The sequence below is a fragment of the Conger conger genome, chromosome 2 (genome assembly GCF_963514075.1).
Source record: "Conger conger chromosome 2, fConCon1.1, whole genome shotgun sequence".
Taxonomy (NCBI): domain Eukaryota; kingdom Metazoa; phylum Chordata; class Actinopteri; order Anguilliformes; family Congridae; genus Conger; species Conger conger.
Window position 1 is genome coordinate 1,732,612 of NC_083761.1, and position 20,740 is coordinate 1,753,351.

The following is a 20,740-nucleotide window of genomic DNA, read 5'->3' on the forward strand; positions in this document are numbered from 1 at the left end:
TGGAACGACCGATCAAAGTTATCAGCTCTCATCACCGCTGTGATCTGGAGTGTGCAGACAATCGTGCACTCTTTCTCGCCTCTATCCCTCTCTCACTCTCTCTCCATTTCTCCCTCTTTCTTTCTCTCTCTCACACTCTCTTCACTCTCCTCCCTCATTCTCTCTGTCTCCCTTTCTTTCTCTCGCTCTCTGTTTCTTCCTCTCCTAGATCTCTCTCTCGCGTGGCCCTTTCTATCATATCACCGCGATGATAAATATCATAAACATTTGTGTTTACCATCAACGTCATCATCACCAATTTCAATAAATAAAAAAAGTCATGTTACCAAAAGGGTTTTTAATGAGAATTATTTATCCAAAATTAGAACACTGATGATAAAATGACCTGAATACAGATTGAGAACACGTCTATTAGTAAAATATTAGAAACCATGTACTCTACTTTAGAAGCTGTGTGCTTTATTTTAGAAGCTGTGTGCTATACTTTAGAAGCTGTGTGCTATACTTTAGAAGCTGTGTGCTATACTTTAGAAGCTGGGTGCTTTACTTTAGAAGCTGTGTGCTTTACTTTAGAAGCTGGGTGCTTTACTTTAGAAGCTGGGTGCTTTACTTTAGAAGCTGTGTGCTATACTTTAGAAGCTGGGTGCTTTACTTTAGAAGCTGTGTGCCTTACTTTAGAAGCTGGGTGCTTTTTTTTCTGTCCTCAAAGCCAAGTAAAAGCTCCTAATTGAGGGAAAATCTCTGCACTTTACATCTAAAGTGTTTCTAATCCCAAATATTCGAGGTCAGGCTAGGTACACATGAATATTCAACAGATTTAGCACCACACAGCATGTTTGGTTTCTGATTGCAATCGCTATGGAAATGGAGTCATTGTAGCAGCCAATCGCGATGAAACGAACTGTGTCTGTTCATGAATATTCATGAGCCCACCGCTGCCAGGATTCCGTCCCAGGGTGCACCACTGAGTTAGGGCAGCCGTCACCTGATCCGGGGGGGGGGGGGGGGTGCACTAGGGACTGGCAACTTTCCTGTACATCTATTTTGTACATAATATCCATTCGTACAGCTGGATACTGATATACTGAAGCAATTCGGGTTCAGTATCTTGCAGCTTTAGTATCTCAGGGGTGCGCTGACAGTGTTCTGTTCAGTATGTTGTACCTTTAGTATCTCAGGGGTGCGCTGACAGTGTTCTGTTCAGTATGTTTTACCTTTAGTATCTCACGGGTGCGCTGACAGTGTTCTGCCGGTTAGGTTTCCAGCTCGTGCTGGCACTCCTGCCATTTTGTGACCAATGCTCTTATCCAGAGAAACTTTCACAACTTTTGTTTACGTACGTAGTGTATCCATTTATACAGCTGCATATATACTGAAGTGCCTTCAGCTCAAGGGTACAATGGGAGGATCTCACCTAGGAATCGAACCTGCAATGACCCGTCTAAAAGCAAATATTAATATTACAGAAGTCAAGAAAGGTAGTGATTTATCATCACATCTTCGTTAGTCTTGACGGATATCTAATTTGATATCGTACAGAATATATGTGCGGTCCGTGTGATTATTCTTTAAACTGTTGTTTTTGCTTTTTTCTGTTTAATAAATAAAATTGATTTGATTTGATTTCATACATTAGTGTTAATAAATACCATAATGTGGATTACAATATGTATATTTACACAATAAGGCAGTGTGTGCTATTACTGTGATATGAGTTCTCCTGGTTTATAATGGTCTGGTCTATCTCCACCTGTCCGTGTTCTGCACATGGTTGCGCTTGTTAATACTGTTTATTTCAATTAATTTTCTGTCTATTCCGTTTCTGCAATGGAACAATAACAAGGGTTGATTGACAGCGGCTCCGGCGAATGAGGGCCCTCATTGCCGCAGGGGACTTGCCGCCTCAGTGGTTATATCTCAGCGTAATCCCGGCTGGTTAATGTTGTATACCCTGGGGTTTGGGATTTAAGCGCCGATAAAAATCCTGGTGGTTATAAAATCTGGGGTGTTAAAGTCTGTAATTCATGTTTTATGTGTGGTTTAGTCCACACCACTGCGATGTTGATGTTGATAAAATGTTATTTTCAGACTGTAAAGGCCCGTTTATAGTCCGGCGATGTATGATCGGACGATGGACATCGCTACGTGTCATTATCGCTCGACTTTAATTCTGAACACTGGCGCTTATAAAAAGTATAAACTAAGAACGCATCGCCAAAGTGGAGTCATTGAGGGCTCGAGATATGGAAGCTAGTTTATGACGCTTCGCTAAAGATAGTTACAGAAGAGAAAATTCTATAAAAAGCCAGTAATGGGCTCAAAGTTCAATACAATTAATGTCTCAGCGATGGGCACAACGATGATGGTGATGACGTCAAATCCTCCGTCGCTCTAGCATAAAGTAAAAGACGTTCTGACTGTCGATTATACACTGCCGAACTATAAACGATGCTTGGTGAGAGAGCAGGAGGGGGAAGTGGGGGAGAGGAGACATTGTTATTAATATTATCTGAATTTATGTGGCAGATTTCATTCATAAATATAGTGTGTTATAAAAATAAACCGGTTCCTCTCTGTCCATTAGTGGTGCCTTTGAGAAACAGAATCTCTTGTTGAAAGGCATTTTTTGGGCTGATTTGAGTCTCAGGTTTGTGCGGTGCTTTTGTGAATATTTGCCGGTCTGTAGTTGGGGGACGATGGGGTGTTTGTGCTCTGTTAACATGCCAGATTAAAGACTGCTGCAGGTCGCCACTTTTCATTTTTCCTTTTTCTGTTTTGTTGTTGAGCCCTTGGAAGGGTCAAGTGTGTTTGTGCAATCAGGTTTATTGTGTCGCTAATTACAAACAAGAAATCACCCAGTGCTTCAAAACTGACATTTTCCAGACAGCACCATAAAAAAAAACTGAAAACACAATAGAACTCTGTTGAGTGAAGATGGACTAAAAATGATCTAATCCAAAGCTTAGCTTCTGAATACAAAAAACAGCAGCTTAATAACAGCTTAATAACAGTTTAATAGCGTCTTAATAGCAGCATAATAAAGGCGTAATATAATAAGCACAAGCAGACAGCAGAAAAAAGGACAGCACTTCTAACGGGGGTAGGGAGACTCAGGTTATGTGGCAGACAGCAGTATGAATAATGGACCCCCCTCCACCTCACTTATGAGAAAATAATATTCCATCTTAAAATTAACATTAGGTTTGGTTTTGAAAACATAAACATAACACGTTTTCAGAGAGCCTGATAACCAATCAAAGACTAACGAGTGTGTCCATCACACATAACGAACCGTAGCGTCTTCCATTAGTCATGTTCTTAACTACAGAAAGATTCATGAGAAGTGTCACACACGCACTTTTCAGCCAGGTATACAGCCATGAAAAGGCTGCTTCATTTCAGGAATGACTGAGAATGTCAGATGTAACGCCTCATAGGTGCATCCTGAATAAAGCTTTTTGCATTTATCCAGGTACATGTCAGTCCAGTCAGAACCATATGTACTCTGTAAGAACATTTGTACCTTTTTTGGCACTTTTGATACCTTTATTTCTGAGAGTTTGAGCAAAAAAACCCAAAAGCAGTTACTGTATATTTGAATAATTGGCAGTTGAGAAATGGCAGTTGCGTTATTGTTGCGCAGGATTCCGTGCTCCGTGATGTCATTGCTGTAGGTCCAGTACTGCTCTCTCTCCATCTTGGCTTCCCCACCTGGTTCATTTCTTATAATAATTTATTATTTACCTTTTATCCAAAGGTGAGTGAGCAAGGCAATCCCCCCTGGAGCATTGTGGGGTCAAGGGTCTGGCTCAAGGGCCCGACAGCTGTGTGGATCTTATTGTGGCTACACTGGGGCTTGACCCAGCAACCTTCTGGGTCCCAGTCAAGCACCTTAGCCACAAGGCTGCAGGCTGGTTCCCTGCCTGTGTCAGTTATTCCGAGTCAGTCCTGGAGCAGCAGAGTGAACTGTGTTTTTACTGTGCTCTGTCACCGATGCGTGTGGAAGCAGAGCACCATGGGAAGGCGGGGCAGTAAACTCTGGATGTGCAGGTGTCCCCTGGGGGAACGCAGAGTAGGGGAGGGAGGGAGGGAGATCAGCCCTGCTGCTGCTCCAGCCGTCAGCCTGCTGGGAGAAATGGGCTTTTAATTTGCTCCAGAAACAAACAACACACTTACGGTCGCTCACCGCTGACACATCAACTCTAGGAGCTCTCCAAAAAACACACTTACGCTCTCTCACCGCTGACACATCAACTCTAGGAGCTCTCCAAAAAACACACTTACGCTCTCTCACCACTGACACATCAACTCTAGGAGCTCTCCTCGTTGTGTACTGTCCTAGAGCCTTATGCTAAGGAAGGATAAGCCAATTTCATTTATTAATTTGTTTATGATCAATCAGCAGGGTGTCCAGTATAACCACATACACACTCAAGAATGTGCGCACACATGCACACACACACACTCACACACACATACACACGCACACACTCACACACACATGCAATAGTAGTCAGAGCTAATGGAAAAGGGTCCCAGGTGAATCGCAGTGTAGTTCCTTCCACACAAACACACTCATGAAAACAGAAGGATTTGTGGTTCAGCATTTTCTGCCTCCCTAATTAACTTAACAATGCAGTCAATTAATTAACATAACACAGCATAACATAACATAATGATGACAACAGGCCATTCAGCCCAGCAATGCTCGCCATTTCCTACCTCTAAGTGTGCCTACTGCTTAGTTTCCTGATCAAACCCTCAGCGTTTAATAGCAACGGCACTCTCTCCAGACCCGATTCCGTAGCTAGCGTCGTTTGTCTAATGTTTAAAACGCGGACTGAATAAGAGACCATAAACACAGAGGCAGCTTACTTCTGTTTCCTCCTGTTTGGCTAATAACCTCACTGGAGCGCTAGTGGAAACGGGGGCTCATTTCACAAAGACGGCAGCTCTTTCTCAGAATAAATCCTCACCTCGCAACCATCCATTAGCATCTGCTGCTTAATTTGGGCTTTGAATTAGTTAAAAGCCGTCTCTGGGAAAAAAAGCAGAAAACATAATTTCAGGATTAACTTTGGGATGTGAGTGTTTAGTCACAGGTGCTATACAAAGACGGATAAAAGGGCAGAGTTATTTTCAGTCATGTTGTGTCACGCTGTTGGTGTGTTGTTGGTGGCGGAAACAGCGTTTGCCGGTTGACACCTTGTCAGGTTGGGAGGCAGGTGAGGTCACTGAAAGGTGAGGGACTGTGGGGTGAGTGACGTTCAGCTTCCAGCTCTTACGGAAAAACAGTGAAGCAAGGTCAGGTTCTCCTGTGAACGACAGGGTGTCCTCACACCACAGACTACAGCTACGTTTGCACAGAGTGGAGTCGGAGGAGGACCTTCCAGTCCACAGGCACCCAGTCGTTTGGGGTTTGTGAGAGGGCAAGGAAATGAGCGCCTGACCCACTGAGCCCTTCCATTCCCTGAATGAGGGTCAGCCATTGCACATCACCCTTAGGAGCTAGTCAGCACTGGTCTGATCTGGATTGGATCTGAGAGCGGGGAGCTCATCCGTGCCCACAGCATGGTGCCTTACCCGAATGAGCCACCCAGCCGCCTATAGCAATGATTTATTTTGATTTTTATACGATGCTGAATATTTTACCATGAAGTCTACAGCTGCCGCCAGAGATCAGGCACGCATTGCACCATCACCCCCACTCAAAGGTTAGCCTGTAAAGGGTACCGGCTTCAGACCACCTGCATAATTAAAATTACAACGTTACCCGAAAAGCATGTGCATGTGTAAAGACAAACTTTAGAACGGCACATTACACTTAACACCTTACCTCCCAGTGAAGCCTCATCCTTCCAGAACTGGGTCCTCATCCGGGTCAGAGAGGTTTGGGGTGCTGGGGGAAAGGGGACCCAAATTGCTTGCTCAAGCCCCGTATAGTAATATATACAAGTATATAATAATATCATATATTCTTATTAGATTGCCTCTTTCCAAATGAAAACCTTGCTGAAGTAGGGAGGCCCAGAGCTCGGCTTCCGATCAACCTGAAATGAACTTACAGTGTAACATACATACCCGGAGTGTAATTTGAGTGGTTTTAAACTGCATGAACGCAGTCGGGGAAACAGTGATCTGAAGGGGATGTTGGGGAGAAGGCCGTCGGGCCAAGATGGAGTCTGAGTCCCTGCTGTTCCGTCTCAGGCAGCTGAAGAGCCTGACCGTGTGACTCTTCATTACCTGTGTCAGGTTCCATCTGGGGTTTTTTTTTTATTTATTAATTTTTTTTACTCTCAGGCTCGAGCGATCACCGATGTGAGGAACTATGTTGCAGCACAGGTAATGATAAAGTAATGCGTTTAGGGCGTTATGTTACGTTACTCAGAGTTCCTTTACAGCGCAAAATCCGTCAGAATCTCTTTTGCTGGGAGGTGCAGGCTGGCTGAAAACAGAGCTGCTTTCGATGCCCCTCCCTCCCGCACGGCCCATGCATTATTCAGCACTTCAGAAAGAAGAGATGCACTGTGGGTATTGATTCTTGCCTTTGATACCCAGCTCCGCCGGTAGAAATGTTTTGGAACGCCTGCCTCTCTGGCAGGTGCGTCAGGTCCAAATGACCCAGCAAAATCGCGTGGAATGGCGTTCGCAGATGTGCTGAAAGACCGTGCCGTTTCAGAAAGCAACATCACTGCTAACGGTTTCCACAGCGAGGGCAGCAATCATCACTGATTAGTTCCATTTTTATCTCCCTTTTATCTCCAGCTTTTGGTCCCACTCTAATTGAAAGTTGAGGATAGTGGCATAATTACCTAACGGCAGATTCACCTGATGTGAAGGGATCATTAAAGACAGAGCGCTGTAAAAGCTTTCAGATAGAGAGATAGATAGATGGATGGATGGATGGATAGATAGATCGATAGATAGGTAGGGAGAGACACTCTACTCTGTTTTACAGTGATGTGGGGGAAACTGCCCTCCACCACCACCAATGTGCAGCATCCACCTGGGTGATGCAACGGCAGCCATTTTGTGCCAGAACCCTCACCACACACCAGCTGAGGTGGAGAGGGCGAGAACAATTTTTTTGCTAATTGAATCATGGAATGATTAGGTGGGAGGTTGAGAGAGCCAAGGTTGGGAATTTAGCTAGGACACCGGGGAACCCCCGACTCTTTGCGAAGAGTGTCATGGGATCATTAATGACCACACTGAGTCAGGACCTCAGTGTCCTCATCGCTGCACTGGGGCATTGGGGATGATTTCACAAGTGGGAAGATCGCCCCCTACTGGCCCACCAACACCACTTCCAGCAGCAACTCAGTTTCCCCAGGAGGTCTCCCATCCAAGTACTAACCAAGAGCACACCTGCTTAGCTTCAGCCATTACTAACCAAGCCCACACCTGCTTATCTTCAGCCGTTCAGCAGGAGCAGGGGGCAGGATGGGATGGCTGCTGATTAAACTGTTAGTTTCTTAACGGCGTTTATACGCACAAATCCAGCTCCCTGGAGAGCTTACAGGTTTGCACTAACGAGTCCATCCGCTCATTAGCACTGTAATTATGTGCCATTCCTTCTCTGATGTAATTCTATTGATGAATAAAACTCGCACACAAAATCGATTTCTGCATTTTTCCCTGTCAGGAGTATATTTCCCACAGCGTGCTGCGGTCTTGTGGATTGGTGTTAAGTGGGTCTCTGAAAACGGCGGGAAGTAGCCGAGCATACATGCAATTTAGGCAGCAAATACATTTCACACATGAATAATTTATTGGCCTTTTGTGTTAATCAATCGTCCAACCGTCAATCCCAAACAAAAACCCAAGTAAACAGGACTTGGAAATTAATTCAGAAGTGGAAGAAATGAATTTGCTGTGGAGAAAAGCACACGGGGCCTTCTGTGCCTCTCTCCAAAGGCCAAACCAGGGACGTGTGTGACTCACAGCCAGGGGCCACACACCTGAGGAAATGTCAAAAGCCTTTCAATGCGCAAGATGTGCACTTTAAAGTACACTAGGGCCGCGGTACTACAATACTCACGAGTTGTAATAATAGTAATAATAATATGTTTTATTTGTTAGCACCTTTCTGTAGCACTCTAAGTGACTTTGTGAAGAGCACATTCTTTCCATTTCGACGAGTGCCATGCTTCGAAAGGTCATGAGTCGTGTGGAATGCCCTTCTGACCCTAAAAGCGTGCTTCTTTTTAACTTTGTGTTCTTCCAAACCAAAGAAGTGGCCGAGGTCTTTCATTTTCACTGTCTTCACTGTTAATTATTTTCGCCCTGGTCGGCAGTTTAAATGACACTGCTCTTGCGTTCCTCGAGGATACACCAAATGGCACTCCGCTTGAAAATCCCCAGTTTCAGTCGTAAATTTTAAAGGTTGCAGTCAGTTGATTGACAGGTTGTCACAATCTGATGGAGTCAGTGCTCTTTGGACATGACCACGTGCCGTTATCTCGGGCGAGCACACAAAGCCTTGCTCGTGGAGTTCCAGCGCGTGTGAATGGCGTGTTCGTCCAAGGGCATCTCTGGTGTTCAGAGGGTGTTGCCCCTGAGAATTCAGCTAATCTCAAAGTCAAGTTCTGAGGAGTCGCTCAAGTGTTGCTTTGGGCAGCAGGCTGGAAAGCCTCTTCGGAGAAGAGTATCTCCGGCCATATCAACTACGCTGTCACGACCGGGAGACTAAGACCCACTCAGGAAGAAACCCTCGGCCAGTAAAAAACACAAACACGCTCAGAACACCCAGAACACCCTTTCAGTCCCACGCCCAATATGAAGTGGCTCCAGCCAAATCGAAAGGACTTTTGACTTTGGTTGAGAAAATTGAGTCGGGTTTTATAATAGGGCCTTAAAACATAGTATATAAGTATAAGTCATAGTATAGCAGTCATTTTGATTGGTTGAAAAGGAATAAAGTTGAGGGTGACATATGGCGCTCTTGGGACTGAAAGAGTTCATCTCTAATAAATGACAATGATAACATAATAAGCAAAAAACAAAACAAAACCACGATTATGATTGAATTATGAGGGGAGTTGATGTTTGTTTTTGTTTTTCAGTCAATAGCACAAGGCTTTAAATTGTTTTTGAATATAGTGGTAAAGGGTGCGGTATCTTTAAAACCTGTCCCCTGTTCATTGGTTGTGTTTGTGTTTGTGTTCTTGCGTTCTTTCGCGTTCCTCTGCGATGTCGAGCGCTGTCAGGCTGAAGACCCACCTCTGCGGTCCGTTCGCGGCCGGCGTCGGTTTCGTGAGGAGGTGTGAAATCGTGGGCCCTTCACTGGGCGCGGGAGATGAGCAGTCAGAGTCTGAGCGAGACAGAGCTGGGATTGGTCTGGAGCTGATTACAGAGTGCTGGAGTAGGTGTTGCGGTAACCACGGCGATGGCCCGTTGGAACAGCGGACTCGGCCACCTCGGATCCGGTTAACGCGTCGCCTCTTTTGTTTACAGACGGAAAAACTCAGCAGTGCAGGCAGGGTCCTCTGAGTGGGCGGTTGCTTTTTGGCGAGCCGGCTTTTTAAAAATCACAGAAATGTCATTTGAATGTCAAAATATTTCAGCAGTAAACAATGTTGTCAGGCTCTCTCTTTGTCCGTCTCTCTTCCAGGCCGATCCTCTCTCCGTTTTCAGCTCTGATTAGTCAAGGGTCTTTTGTTTTAGGACAGAGCAGCAACATGAGCGCTAAGGGCCCCAGGAGGCTAACTGCTTTAGCGGCTCCATGGCTAACCGGCCTCGTGCGGTTTCTCTCATAGACCACCACGGACCTCTTCAGCAATGGTTGCCTGGCAGGCTCCGAGCTCGACTCCATTTTCCTCGAGGCACTGACCCAGCCTCGAGGGCTCCAGGTTGGGTCAGTGCCTCGGAATTCACCCCAAAATCCAACCTCCCCCCCTGCTCTGATCCTCTGTGGTCATGGAGACAACATCTCCTACAGCGAGATAGTGTCCCTCCCCATCATCAAAACTATCGCTGATTCAGGTTTTACTCACAAGAAAGCCTGTGTAAATATACGGTGCTATAAATCCCAGTGTCAAATCAGCACTGGCAGTGTTAATGTGGGCCCAATAGGGGCAATACCTACTCTTTATGAGTTAAAGGGACAGTGCTATATGCTATAATTCAGTTGTATTTGTACAGAAGGTTTCACAAAGATGCTTTACAGGATAGCAGAAAGGCAGACACCTGACCAGAACCCCCAAAACAGCATGCAAGGTAAAAAACTCTCAAACAGTGGTGAGAATAAACTTCCTGGTATCTCAGGAGGAACCCAGCGATAGGAGGATGCTGGCGGGTGAGGTGTAATGGGAGATGGATATAACAGAAATAAGTTAAGCAAGTTATTCATTATAGCAAATCAAAACGGGTTGATTTTACACTGAATGTTTTGCGTGGAGGTTGAAATGCGAGTGGTGTTCAGAGATGGGCCGTGATCGGGCAGCCTGTATCCTAGTGGCTAAGGTGCATGACTGGGACCTGGAAGGTTGGTGGTTCAAGCCCCAGTGTGGCCACAATAAGATCAGCGCAGCCGTTGGGCCCTTGAGCGAGGCCCTTAACCCCGCATTGCTCCAGGGGAGGATTGTCTCCTGCTTAGTCTAATTAACTGTAAGTTGCTTTGGATAAAAGCGTCAGTTTAAATAACTGTAATGTAATGGTCGTTCTCTCTCCAGAAGGGGCCTGTCTTGTGTCACAGTTGCTGTCATTCTGTGTGAACTCTGCTGCCCCCTGGGGGTCATGACCGGTGCCACCACCTGCTGCCTCGGTCTGCTGCAGCTTTCTCATTCACAATCTAACCTGCCAGGGCCTGGACAAATAGGCCTAATATTGCTATTATTATTATTATTATTATTATTATTATTATTACTGCCCTGCAATAGATTGCCAATCTGTCCCGGGTGTATTCCTGCCTCTCGCCCAATGCATGCTGGGATAGGCTCCAGCACCCCCTTCAACCCTGAGCAGGAATAAGCACATTCAATAATGGATAGATGGATTATTATTATAATTATCGTAATTATTATATAGCCGACTCGGCTCTTGCAAGGCCCTGATTTCAGCGACAGCCTCTTCACATGATTTAAATAACTGATTTTAAATAACTGATCTGTTTTATGTTCTTTACTGCAGTTCTGTAAATGCCTAATTATGGCTTTATACTCAGTCAATGCAGTGCAGTGTGAGTTTATGTGGGAGAGGGTGAAATGCCTGAGGTTTCTCACGCAGGTGTTCAGTCAGAGGCTGTGATTGGTCCTCAGGCTCCTGTTGATGATGCGGGGTGTCTGACCTCTGTGTGACCCCAGCATTGTGAGTAACAGAGCAGTAAAAACCCAAAGAGGCTCGTCCCTCCGTGCTCGTCCCTCTGTGCTCTCCCTGATGCTGACGGGCAGGTCAGGTTTGTGCGGCGTCGATGTGTCATGGCACACGAGTCTCCGGAACATTCCGGCGGGAACACCAGGCTCGTCTGCAGGAAAACGGGATAATGAGATCGGCTTTCCGGCTCGATCCGCAGGCCGTGGCGTCTGGCAACGGAGCGTTTTGTTCCGACGCCTCGTTCAGAGGTGTGTGTGTGTGTGTGTGTGTGTGTGTGTGAGTGTGTGTGTGTGTGTGTGTGTGTGTGTGAGTGTGTGTTAGTGTGTATGTGTGTGTGTGAGAGTGTGTGTGTGTGTGTATGTGTATGTGTGTGTGTGTGTGTGTGTGTGTTAGTGTGTGTGTGTGTGAGAGTGTGTGTGTGTATGTGTATATGTGTGTGTGTGTGTGTGTGTGTGTGTGAGTGTGTGAGAGTCTGTGTGTGTGTGAGAGTCTGTGTGTGTGTGAGTGTGTATGAGTGTGTGTGTGTGTGTGTGATCTGCATCACAGTTTGTTCATTCACCCTCCTGGTGAAAGGGATTCTGGGACGTGTTGGTGAAAGGGATTCTGGGACGTGTTGGTGAAAGGGATTCTGGGACGTGTTGGTGAAAGGGATTCTGGGACGTGTTGGTGAAAGGCATTCTGGGTCTGAATCCTCTTTGAAGGCTCGCTCCTGTGGTGCAGATTTAACAGCGGTTGGTTCCGTGTTTCTGTTCGGCATCGGCAATCAAAAGTGTAAATTTGTGTAAATCTGCCTAAATGTGTGTGATGGGAGGTTTCGTTCTGCTTGGCAGCGGAAAAAGCCTTTCGGTCTGCCTTTGAAAGGAAGCGGGTGTTTGAAATAAAATTGGACCAATCCCATAATGCACCTGGAGATACGAGATTGGAAACACAGCTCACTGGCTGTAAAACAGACGTTACCCAGGTGTAATTCTCCTGCTGTGCACACCTGCGGGAAAAGCCATGCCAGGCAAAGAAGGGTGCATCTGAGTCATAAAAGAAAATAATTCGGTTGAAAGTATGAAAGTATGAAAGTATGAAAGTATGTTTGCTGTATATAGTGTGTGCTCATTGGGAGCTGGGATGAACAGCAGCGCTGAATGTTGGGGTGCTTAAGGCTGCTGTGTGGGCTCCCTGGCCTGACTTCATAATGACTGCATATAGATTTGAGAGAATATTTCAAAATGTAAACCCCTTTTTTTAATATACCTATGCTTGGCTGTTGCTGTAGGTCTTTCTTTTTCCCCAGGGTGGATATCAGACCTGGGTTCATATAGCATTTGTTTTAGATTCAAATACTTTTCTGTGATCTACTGATCTTGCCTGGCACAGTTCGGCCTACGAGGAGGAGCAGATGGGCAGGGCTTATACTTTTGGGATCATTTCATTTGTTCAAATGCACCAAGCAAGCTTAGTGAAATGCAGAACAGTATTGGATTCCAAAACAATTACTATTTGAACTTGCATTGAAGATGGTGAATGTCCGCAACAAACCACAGTTTGCAGCAAACAGTAATTGTTGAACGATTTAAATTTCATTTAGTTTGACACCAACGGCTTTTACATTCAAACGGACGCTGGTATAACAATGCCAGCTAGCTGATTAACTGCTCACCCATCATCAATAATTGTCAACTTTTGTTCTCTGTCTTTTCAGCAGCCATTTTTGTTCAACGCCCTCTTTAAACCGTTAACCATCGTCGTCTTGAACAAGTGGTCTGATCGATCCCTCTGCTCTGTTACTGTTTTTCCTGAATTATCCACATTGACTTCCTCCTCCTCTTCCTCCCTCCTCCTCTTTCTCCGTCTTCCTCCCTCTTCCTCCTCCTCCCTCCCTCTTCCTCCCCCCCTCCCCTTCCTCCTCCTCCTCCTCCTCCTCTTCCTCCTGCGCAGGTGAGGATGACGACGACGACGAGTGCGGTGAGGAGAAGCTGCCCTCGTGCTTCGACTACGTGATGCACTTCCTGACGGTGTTCTGGAAGGTTCTGTTCGCCTTCGTGCCGCCCACGGACTACTGGAACGGCTGGGCGTGCTTCGTGGTGTCCATCAGCATGATCGGGCTGCTGACCGCCTTCATCGGAGACCTGGCCTCCCACTTCGGCTGTACCATCGGCCTGAAGGACTCCGTCACGGCCGTGGTGTTCGTGGCCCTGGGGACGTCTGTGCCGGGTATGGTCAATGTCATAATAATACTCATATATCACCTGTACCAGGTATGGTCAATATCATAATCATACTCATATATCAATACGCCATAATCACCTGTACCAGGTACGCTCAGCAATGATAATACTCATATATCACCTGTACCAGGTATGGTCAATATCATAATAATACTCATATATCACCTGTACCAGGTATGGTCAATATCATAATCATACTCATATATCACCTGTACCAGGTACGCTCATCAATAATAATACTCATATATCACCTGTACCAGGTATGGTCAATATCATAATCATACTCACACACCATAATCACCTGTACCAGGTATGGTCAATATCATAATAATACTCATATATCACCTGTACCAGGTACGCTCATCATTAATAATACTCATATATCACCTGTACCAGGTACGCTCAGCAATAATAATACTCATATATCAATACGCCATAATCACCTGTACCAGGTACGCTCATCATCATAATAATAACTATCACATAACTATAATACTCATAATCACTGTCAACCCACCATAATAATACAGGTACCGCTCTGCAAATAATAATGATCATCATCATGATAATCAAAATCATCAAATAATAACTGTATTTCTAGTAGTAATGGTCATCATCACACCATAATAATGACACTATTATTTTTAGCTATTGTTAGTAGTAGTAGTATTAGTATTATTATCATTCATATTAGCAGTACAAGTAGTACTAATTCTAGTAATAATAATCATCATCAAAAGAATCATAATTAGCATCACACCACTATAACATAATCTTTTTCTTTACATATTTCCTGATGTGAAAACCACTTCACTGACATTTAAAACAGAGAAACGCTGTAATTAAAAAGGTATTAGTGCACAGCAGAGAGGCACACACGCACCCAGAGGAAAAGGGAGATAAAACTGACTATACTAATCCCAAAACGACGAAAGACTCAGAAACAACATTAAAGGAACAATCAGTGGCAAAATGCTGAGAGCGAGTTTATTAAAATATGCAAAAGAAAAAGAAAAAAACAGCACTGTGTTTGTGCTGATTCAGGTGTGAGGTCACAAATGTGTGATTAGAATGTTCTTATCTGGACGTTCTAGTGCTGATGTCACAAGCTTAACTGAGTCCTAGAATTTAGAATGTTGAAAAAACATTCCAAAAACCCGGCTCTCCAAAGGGTTAAAGCAAAAAAGCTGCAAGCTGAATAAATATCTATTTTTTCCAGTTTTCGTGTCCTTGAAACTACAGTGGAGAAAGTCGTGGTTGTTAGGCTGCTCCCAGAGAAATGCGCTTGTTGATTTGCATTTCTAATTAAGTTCAGGTCTAATTAAACTTCTAATTTGCGTGTTTTGATTGGAGGTGTGTGTTTATGCAGGTAAAGTTTTAAAAAAGCGTGACAGGCAGTTTTCTTTGGCAAATTTGCCCGACGCGGTGATCGATATAAGCTGCTCCCGCATTAAGAGTCATTACAGCAAATGAGACCATCTCTGCCGCATCACCAGACTGAAATGAAACACGTTTAATATCGAGGTGCAGGTGGTTCGGTCGATGAAAACCCCCCGTGAACACGGATGGAGAAGGCATTTCAGGACACGCAATCAGCTTTACGGTCACAGTCACCGCGAGACTCCCGGAGAGCGGAATCTGGGAATCCCGACCGGATCGGCACGCTTCTCCATCTAAATAAAGAATTAGACGGAGTAAGATGTTATTTTCACTGAAATGAACCTAATAAGGACAGCAAATGACACGTTTTTAATTGAAGAGCTCATTTGCAGGATGGTAGGGTAATTAAAGACACTCGACGGGCGTGTTGGTACACACAAGCGCATCGGGGTGAAAACGCACAGAGACTGTCTACCCTGTAGAATAATCAGATAAGCTGACCGAGAAGAAGCAATACCACAGTTTTGGCAACTAGAACACTAAGAATAGTGAAATAATGTAAAATAATTATACGTAAGTGTGAATATTTCAGCATAGAGTGCGTCTTCAGTCTGCGCTTGATGACGGGGACAGAAAGAACAAACATATCCCGTAACCCTAAACACATAAATCCAGTCTGCCCCCTGAGAAAATCCCCCAAGAAAGATGTGATTTTAGTGCTGAGTCATAAGCAGTGAGTGAGTTATTAACAATCAGTGTCACCCTGGACACAGCGGCCCTGTCAGCGGATGTAGGAACAACGCTTGTGTATCCCGCGCAGAGGGTTGCCAGATTTTTCCACCTGATCCAAACCGCAGGTCCCACTCCGAGCTGCCGCTCTTTAACTTGTGATGTCACAATAACCCAGTGAGCCCCGGCTGCCTCTGCTGCATGTCTGTTCCACACATGTTTCATTCGGTCACGTGACCCCCCTGTTGACCCCCCTGTCTTGTCTAAATGTTGTTTTAATGGCTGGTGGAGTAATTGGCGAAGCGGTCGGCCTCGTTCCCGGAACTCAGGGTTTCCCCGGCGTGTGTGTAGGGAGGGAGGGGGGTGTGTGTGTGTGTGTGTGTGTAGGGAGGGAGGGGGGTGTGTGTGTGTGTGTAGGGAGGGAGGGGGGTGTGTGTGTGTGTGTGTGTGTGTGTGTGTAGGGAGGGAGGAGGGGTGTTAAAGCTGGAGTGGCTAACGCGTGTCCGCGGGCGCTGACGCGTCAGACCGCTGACACCAGCGCGTTACTGCGCTTGTCAAAACACAGGCCGGGCGGCCCTTCCCACGAACGAGCCGCTCTCAGAACTCTCTCTGGGAAGCAGCCGCGGCCCGGAGGAGCTGCTGTGTGCACACGGCCGCGACGTTCCCAAACTTACACACCGCCGGCAGAGCACCGAGCACAACACCACATCACCGCGCTGTGACATTCTCAATCAAAACTCACTTCTTCCTCAGTCCAGTCTTCATAACCATACCAACACGTCTTAAAAGTATATATTCCAAAAAATGTATAGAACAGCGCCCATGGCACCCCCGTTAATTCTGCTTCTGTTCATTGCCTTGCCACCTGTGTGATGTCATCGCTCTGCCACCTTTGTGATGTCATTGCTCTGGCACCTTTGTGATGTCATTGATCTGGCACCTTTGTGACATCATTTGCCTGCCACATTTGTGATGTCATCGATCTGCCACCCTTGTGTTGGGATGTTATGATTTGTTTTTGCTGGGATAATGAATGGTAATGAATGATGGATTTCTCGTTGGGATAATCACCGCCAGGCTAACACTGATGGATGGTGGCTCTGACGCAGTAATGGGGAATGATCTGTCTGTGAAGAGGCTGGCAGAGACACAATTATACAGAATTATACATGTTTGTTGAACTCGACCCTGTGTCTTATCAAGGCTAAACCTTGTAATTCCTCATTTAACATCATATTCTTGTTGCACAAAGCAAACATAAGGAGAATTTCTGTTTGTTTGTTTTTTGGCATAATTTGTCTGCGCAAGAAATATAGAAAATAATCTTTATTTGGATAAAAATGCCTCATTTGTCACCTGCTGACAGATGGTTTATAGGACCAAGCGAAACATTGCAAATGTGTATAAACTGAAAGTGTTTATTATAGGTGTGCCGTTGCTAAGGCGATGGCAAACATATTGATGATCATAGACCCTGTAAAATCGTCCATTATCATCAACATGTTCACTACAAATGAACACATTTTTATCCAAATAAAAATCATTGTACATATTTCTTGCACAGACAAATGATAAGCAGTTTAATCGCGGTTTTACCTTGAATCCCACACCAGATATAACCGTGCATACATATCGCAGATGCATATGAAAATGAATATGTTCTTTGGAGAGTGTGTGCAAATGAGGATTAACTGCGTGCTGGTGAAAGGCTCTTCCTCTGTGGCCTGAGAGGGAGTAAGCCATTAGCAGGGCATCGCTCGAGTTTATCCACACAGAGCCTGGTGGTGTCAGAGCGGAACTGCTCCCCGGGGTCCTGTGTGTGTGAGGTAACGCCCGCGTGAGGGTCATTAGCCATTCTCTCCCTGCAGGTGTGTGTGGCAGCACAGGTCGTTTGCACACAAAAAAAGGATCGGCTCATTAGCATTTCTACTTCCCCCCTCTGTGTCTCTCTGAAGATACTTTCTCCAGTTTCGTGCCAGAACCTATCTGCTCACCTTTACAGCGGAGGTTCCACAATTCACGCCAAATCCTCTTTAATAAAGATTCTACAACGCTTCAGACACATTCCAGCACCATTGCACCACATCTACGTACGGATCATACTACATCACAGCTATTTAGCTGACGCCTTCAATTAGATTAGGGGCCAGTCCCCCCCCTGGGGCAAAGCCGGGTTAATCGATGTCTCCATGTAGACAGTTTGGAGAAAGCTCTTTACCCAGCGAGACGGGGGGACCGTTCCGCCCCGTTTGAAACGGTCCGCGGTCCCCTGTGCACGTTGTGTGCACGTTGTGTGCACGTTGTGTGAACGTTGTGTGAACGTTTTTTTCCTTCGCTTTCGTTTTTTTCTCAGACACGTTCGCCAGCAAGGTGGCGGCGATCCAGGACCACAACGCGGACGCGTCCATCGGCAACGTGACGGGCAGCAACGCCGTCAACGTGTTCCTGGGCATCGGCGTGGCCTGGTCCATCGCCGCCATCTACCACCAGTACCACGGGCGGCCGTTCCGCGTGGACCCGGGCACGCTGGCCTTCTCCGTCACCCTCTTCACCATCTTCGCCTTCGTGTGCGTGGGCGTGCTGATGTACCGCCGCCGCCCCGAGATCGGCGGGGAGCTGGGGGGCCCGCGGACTCCGAAGCTCCTCACCACCGCCCTGTTCTTCAGCCTGTGGCTCATGTACATCGTCTTCTCCTCCCTGGAGGCCTACTGCCACATCAAGGGCTTCTGAGCGCCCAGCAGGGGGCGCCAGAAACACCGGGGCGGACGCGCGGAGCCGGGGGACGGCCGCCAGGGGGCGCCAGAAACGAGATTACCACGACGATGACAAATTACGATAATGATAATCGCGGTGATGGTGAAAATGAATTATGCGTAAATGATAATAGTAATAACAATATTAATAATGGTAGAGTCTGAGGGGGAAAATGAAAGCCTCAATGTTTTTTTTGTTTTTTTAAGTCACGTTTTTTTGTAGATTTGTAGACTTCTCATCGACCGCCTGCCCCTCCCCCACCACCCCTCATCCTCTTCCCCCACCTTCGGTTTTCCTTTCTTTTTTTTGTGGAAGAATGGGTGGAATATTGGAGTTATAAGTGATGGGAGCTGGGATTATGGCGTTCTGCGTGGAGAAGGGGGTGTGAAGCCGGGGCGATGGACTCCTCTTCCAGCTCAGCGCAGAACATCCCTGACGCCTCAAAATGGCGTTTCACATCCACGTCGAGTACCGTTTCATTTTTCATTTTTTTCAGTTGCTGTCTCATGTTCATGAAAGACCTAACCACTGGACATATCTTGTGTACATATATGATTTTCTAAAAGAAAATGAGATTATTTACGCCACGCCGGTTCTCCGACTCCGCGGCTGAAAACAGGCGCCGTTCGGCGAGCGGATGGATCGGGTGTCTGTGCTGAGCAGCGACACGCCGCGCTCTCCACGGAAGAGGAGACCACATGTACGAGTGAAATTGCTGCTAATATCCTGTTAGACCCGTAATTTCATAAGGTTTCTTCGTAATCAAACGGTGTTGCGCTATAGATGTATCTGACGTCAGCTCAAAGATGTTCACGCGAAGCTTCTCGGCGTGTTGCAGTTTCTGCCGGAGAGTGTCGTGTGCGGTGGGAAGGAAACAGAAGAAGCGCTCAAATTAAAGCTGTTGAATTTAATTGTTTCTCATGACAAAGAACAAAGAGTAGTTCTTTGGAATTGGGTACACGAGTTGTGTTGTATTGGATGGTCGCTACCTATAGCATATTACTGTATTACATGATAGATTTTTGGTTGCAGAGGACAGGAAATATTATCAGGCCAGGGGACGCGTGTTTGTCTCTTGCCCCACGTTCGGGATGAAAGCCATGCCTTTGTTTTTCTTTCAGCCGAAAGCAAAGGGAAGCGTTATGGGAAAGCACCGCGGAATGACAGCGAGGCAGAGCTGAGATTTTAATATGCCCTTTGTTGCTGTTTAATTAAATGTGCGATAAGTGTGATAATCAAGCAATTTTTCTGAATGTAAAGGCTTTGCAAAAATATGTAGGTGTAGGTGACAAAATGTGCTAAATTCTCCAGGTTGCTCTCTATCCCTCTCTCTCTATATATCCCTCATTCTCTCTCTGTGTTCTATCTCTTGGTCTCCTCTACCTCTCTCTCTCTCTGTCTCTCTCTCTCTCTCTATCATTCTCTCTACTCTTTGCCCTGCCAGAGACAGAATGGTTCAGAAATAATGTGCTGGGATGTTCTACCATTCTAAGCCATAGGGGGCGCCAGAGTGCAGTTGAAACCTGAATTAGGAGCGTCCTGATTCTCTCAGCCTGTTAACCCAACGCTGAGCCCCGGTATTGGCCTTAGCAGGGGCTCTCAAACCTTTGCGCAGATTTGATGTTTCTGTGTATTTGTGGAGATCTATATTTAGACGTTGTTTCGTTTACCACAACATAAACTGCCATTTGTAAGCTGAAAAGCACCCGGGTCAGTTTGACGGAGTTTAGGCCCTTTGCCTGAGTTGGTAGGGCAGATTTGGTTGGTCAAAAGCCAGCAATGTACTGTATGCTTTAGTGATTGCTCCAAACCAATTAACTACTTAGTAATAATTTGATCCGATATTTATAAAACCATAAAACGGATGCTTAGAGTGGCTGTTTCTGCTGGTTATCCAGTTTTGGAATCCAGTGATATGTTTTCTTGTTCTCTCTCTAGTTTTAGTCTGGGGATCTTAGTGTAAAAATAATGGCCTAAATTCTTCACCTTTATGTGCTCCATTTTGCCAAAGGGGTGTATTTAGAACAGCAAACCTGGATGCTGGGCCAGATAGAACTGAAGAATAACATGTTACTGTTGAAGTTTGTTTCTTAATAACACCAAAATGATTAATCTGTCTGTTGTATGAAGCCTTGATACATCTTTTTCATTTTTTCCCGAAAAGGAAGCCTTCTTCAAGTATTGACATGAAATTTGTGATCTTTTCTGAGAAAGCTGAAAACTTTAAACCTTTAAATCTTCCTCGTAAATAAAAATGAAAAGGTATCGTAGGCGGACCTAAGGGCCAGTGAGGATGTTGGGGTGTAGTTCTACTGGCTCTCCCATACGGAGGGTGTAAACTGCTG

The 20,740-nt window shown here is 45.7% G+C and overlaps 1 protein-coding gene across 30 annotated transcripts in view; it reads left to right on the forward strand.

The window, feature by feature from the left end:
- The window catches only part of LOC133122808 (sodium/calcium exchanger 1-like), a 163,285-nt gene that overhangs the window by 141,469 nt on the left and 1,076 nt on the right, over positions 1 to 20,740 (forward strand). For all 30 annotated transcript variants that reach the window (XM_061232982.1, XM_061233001.1, XM_061233002.1 and 27 more), the window contains 2 exons: positions 13,243 to 13,518; positions 17,995 to 20,740. The exon at positions 17,995 to 20,740 is cut by the window's right edge and continues 1,076 nt beyond it. In XM_061232982.1, coding sequence (XP_061088966.1) covers positions 13,243 to 13,518; positions 17,995 to 18,371 — 653 coding nt within the window. In that variant the 3' untranslated portion in view covers positions 18,372 to 20,740. The remainder of the gene's footprint in view (positions 1 to 13,242; positions 13,519 to 17,994) is intronic.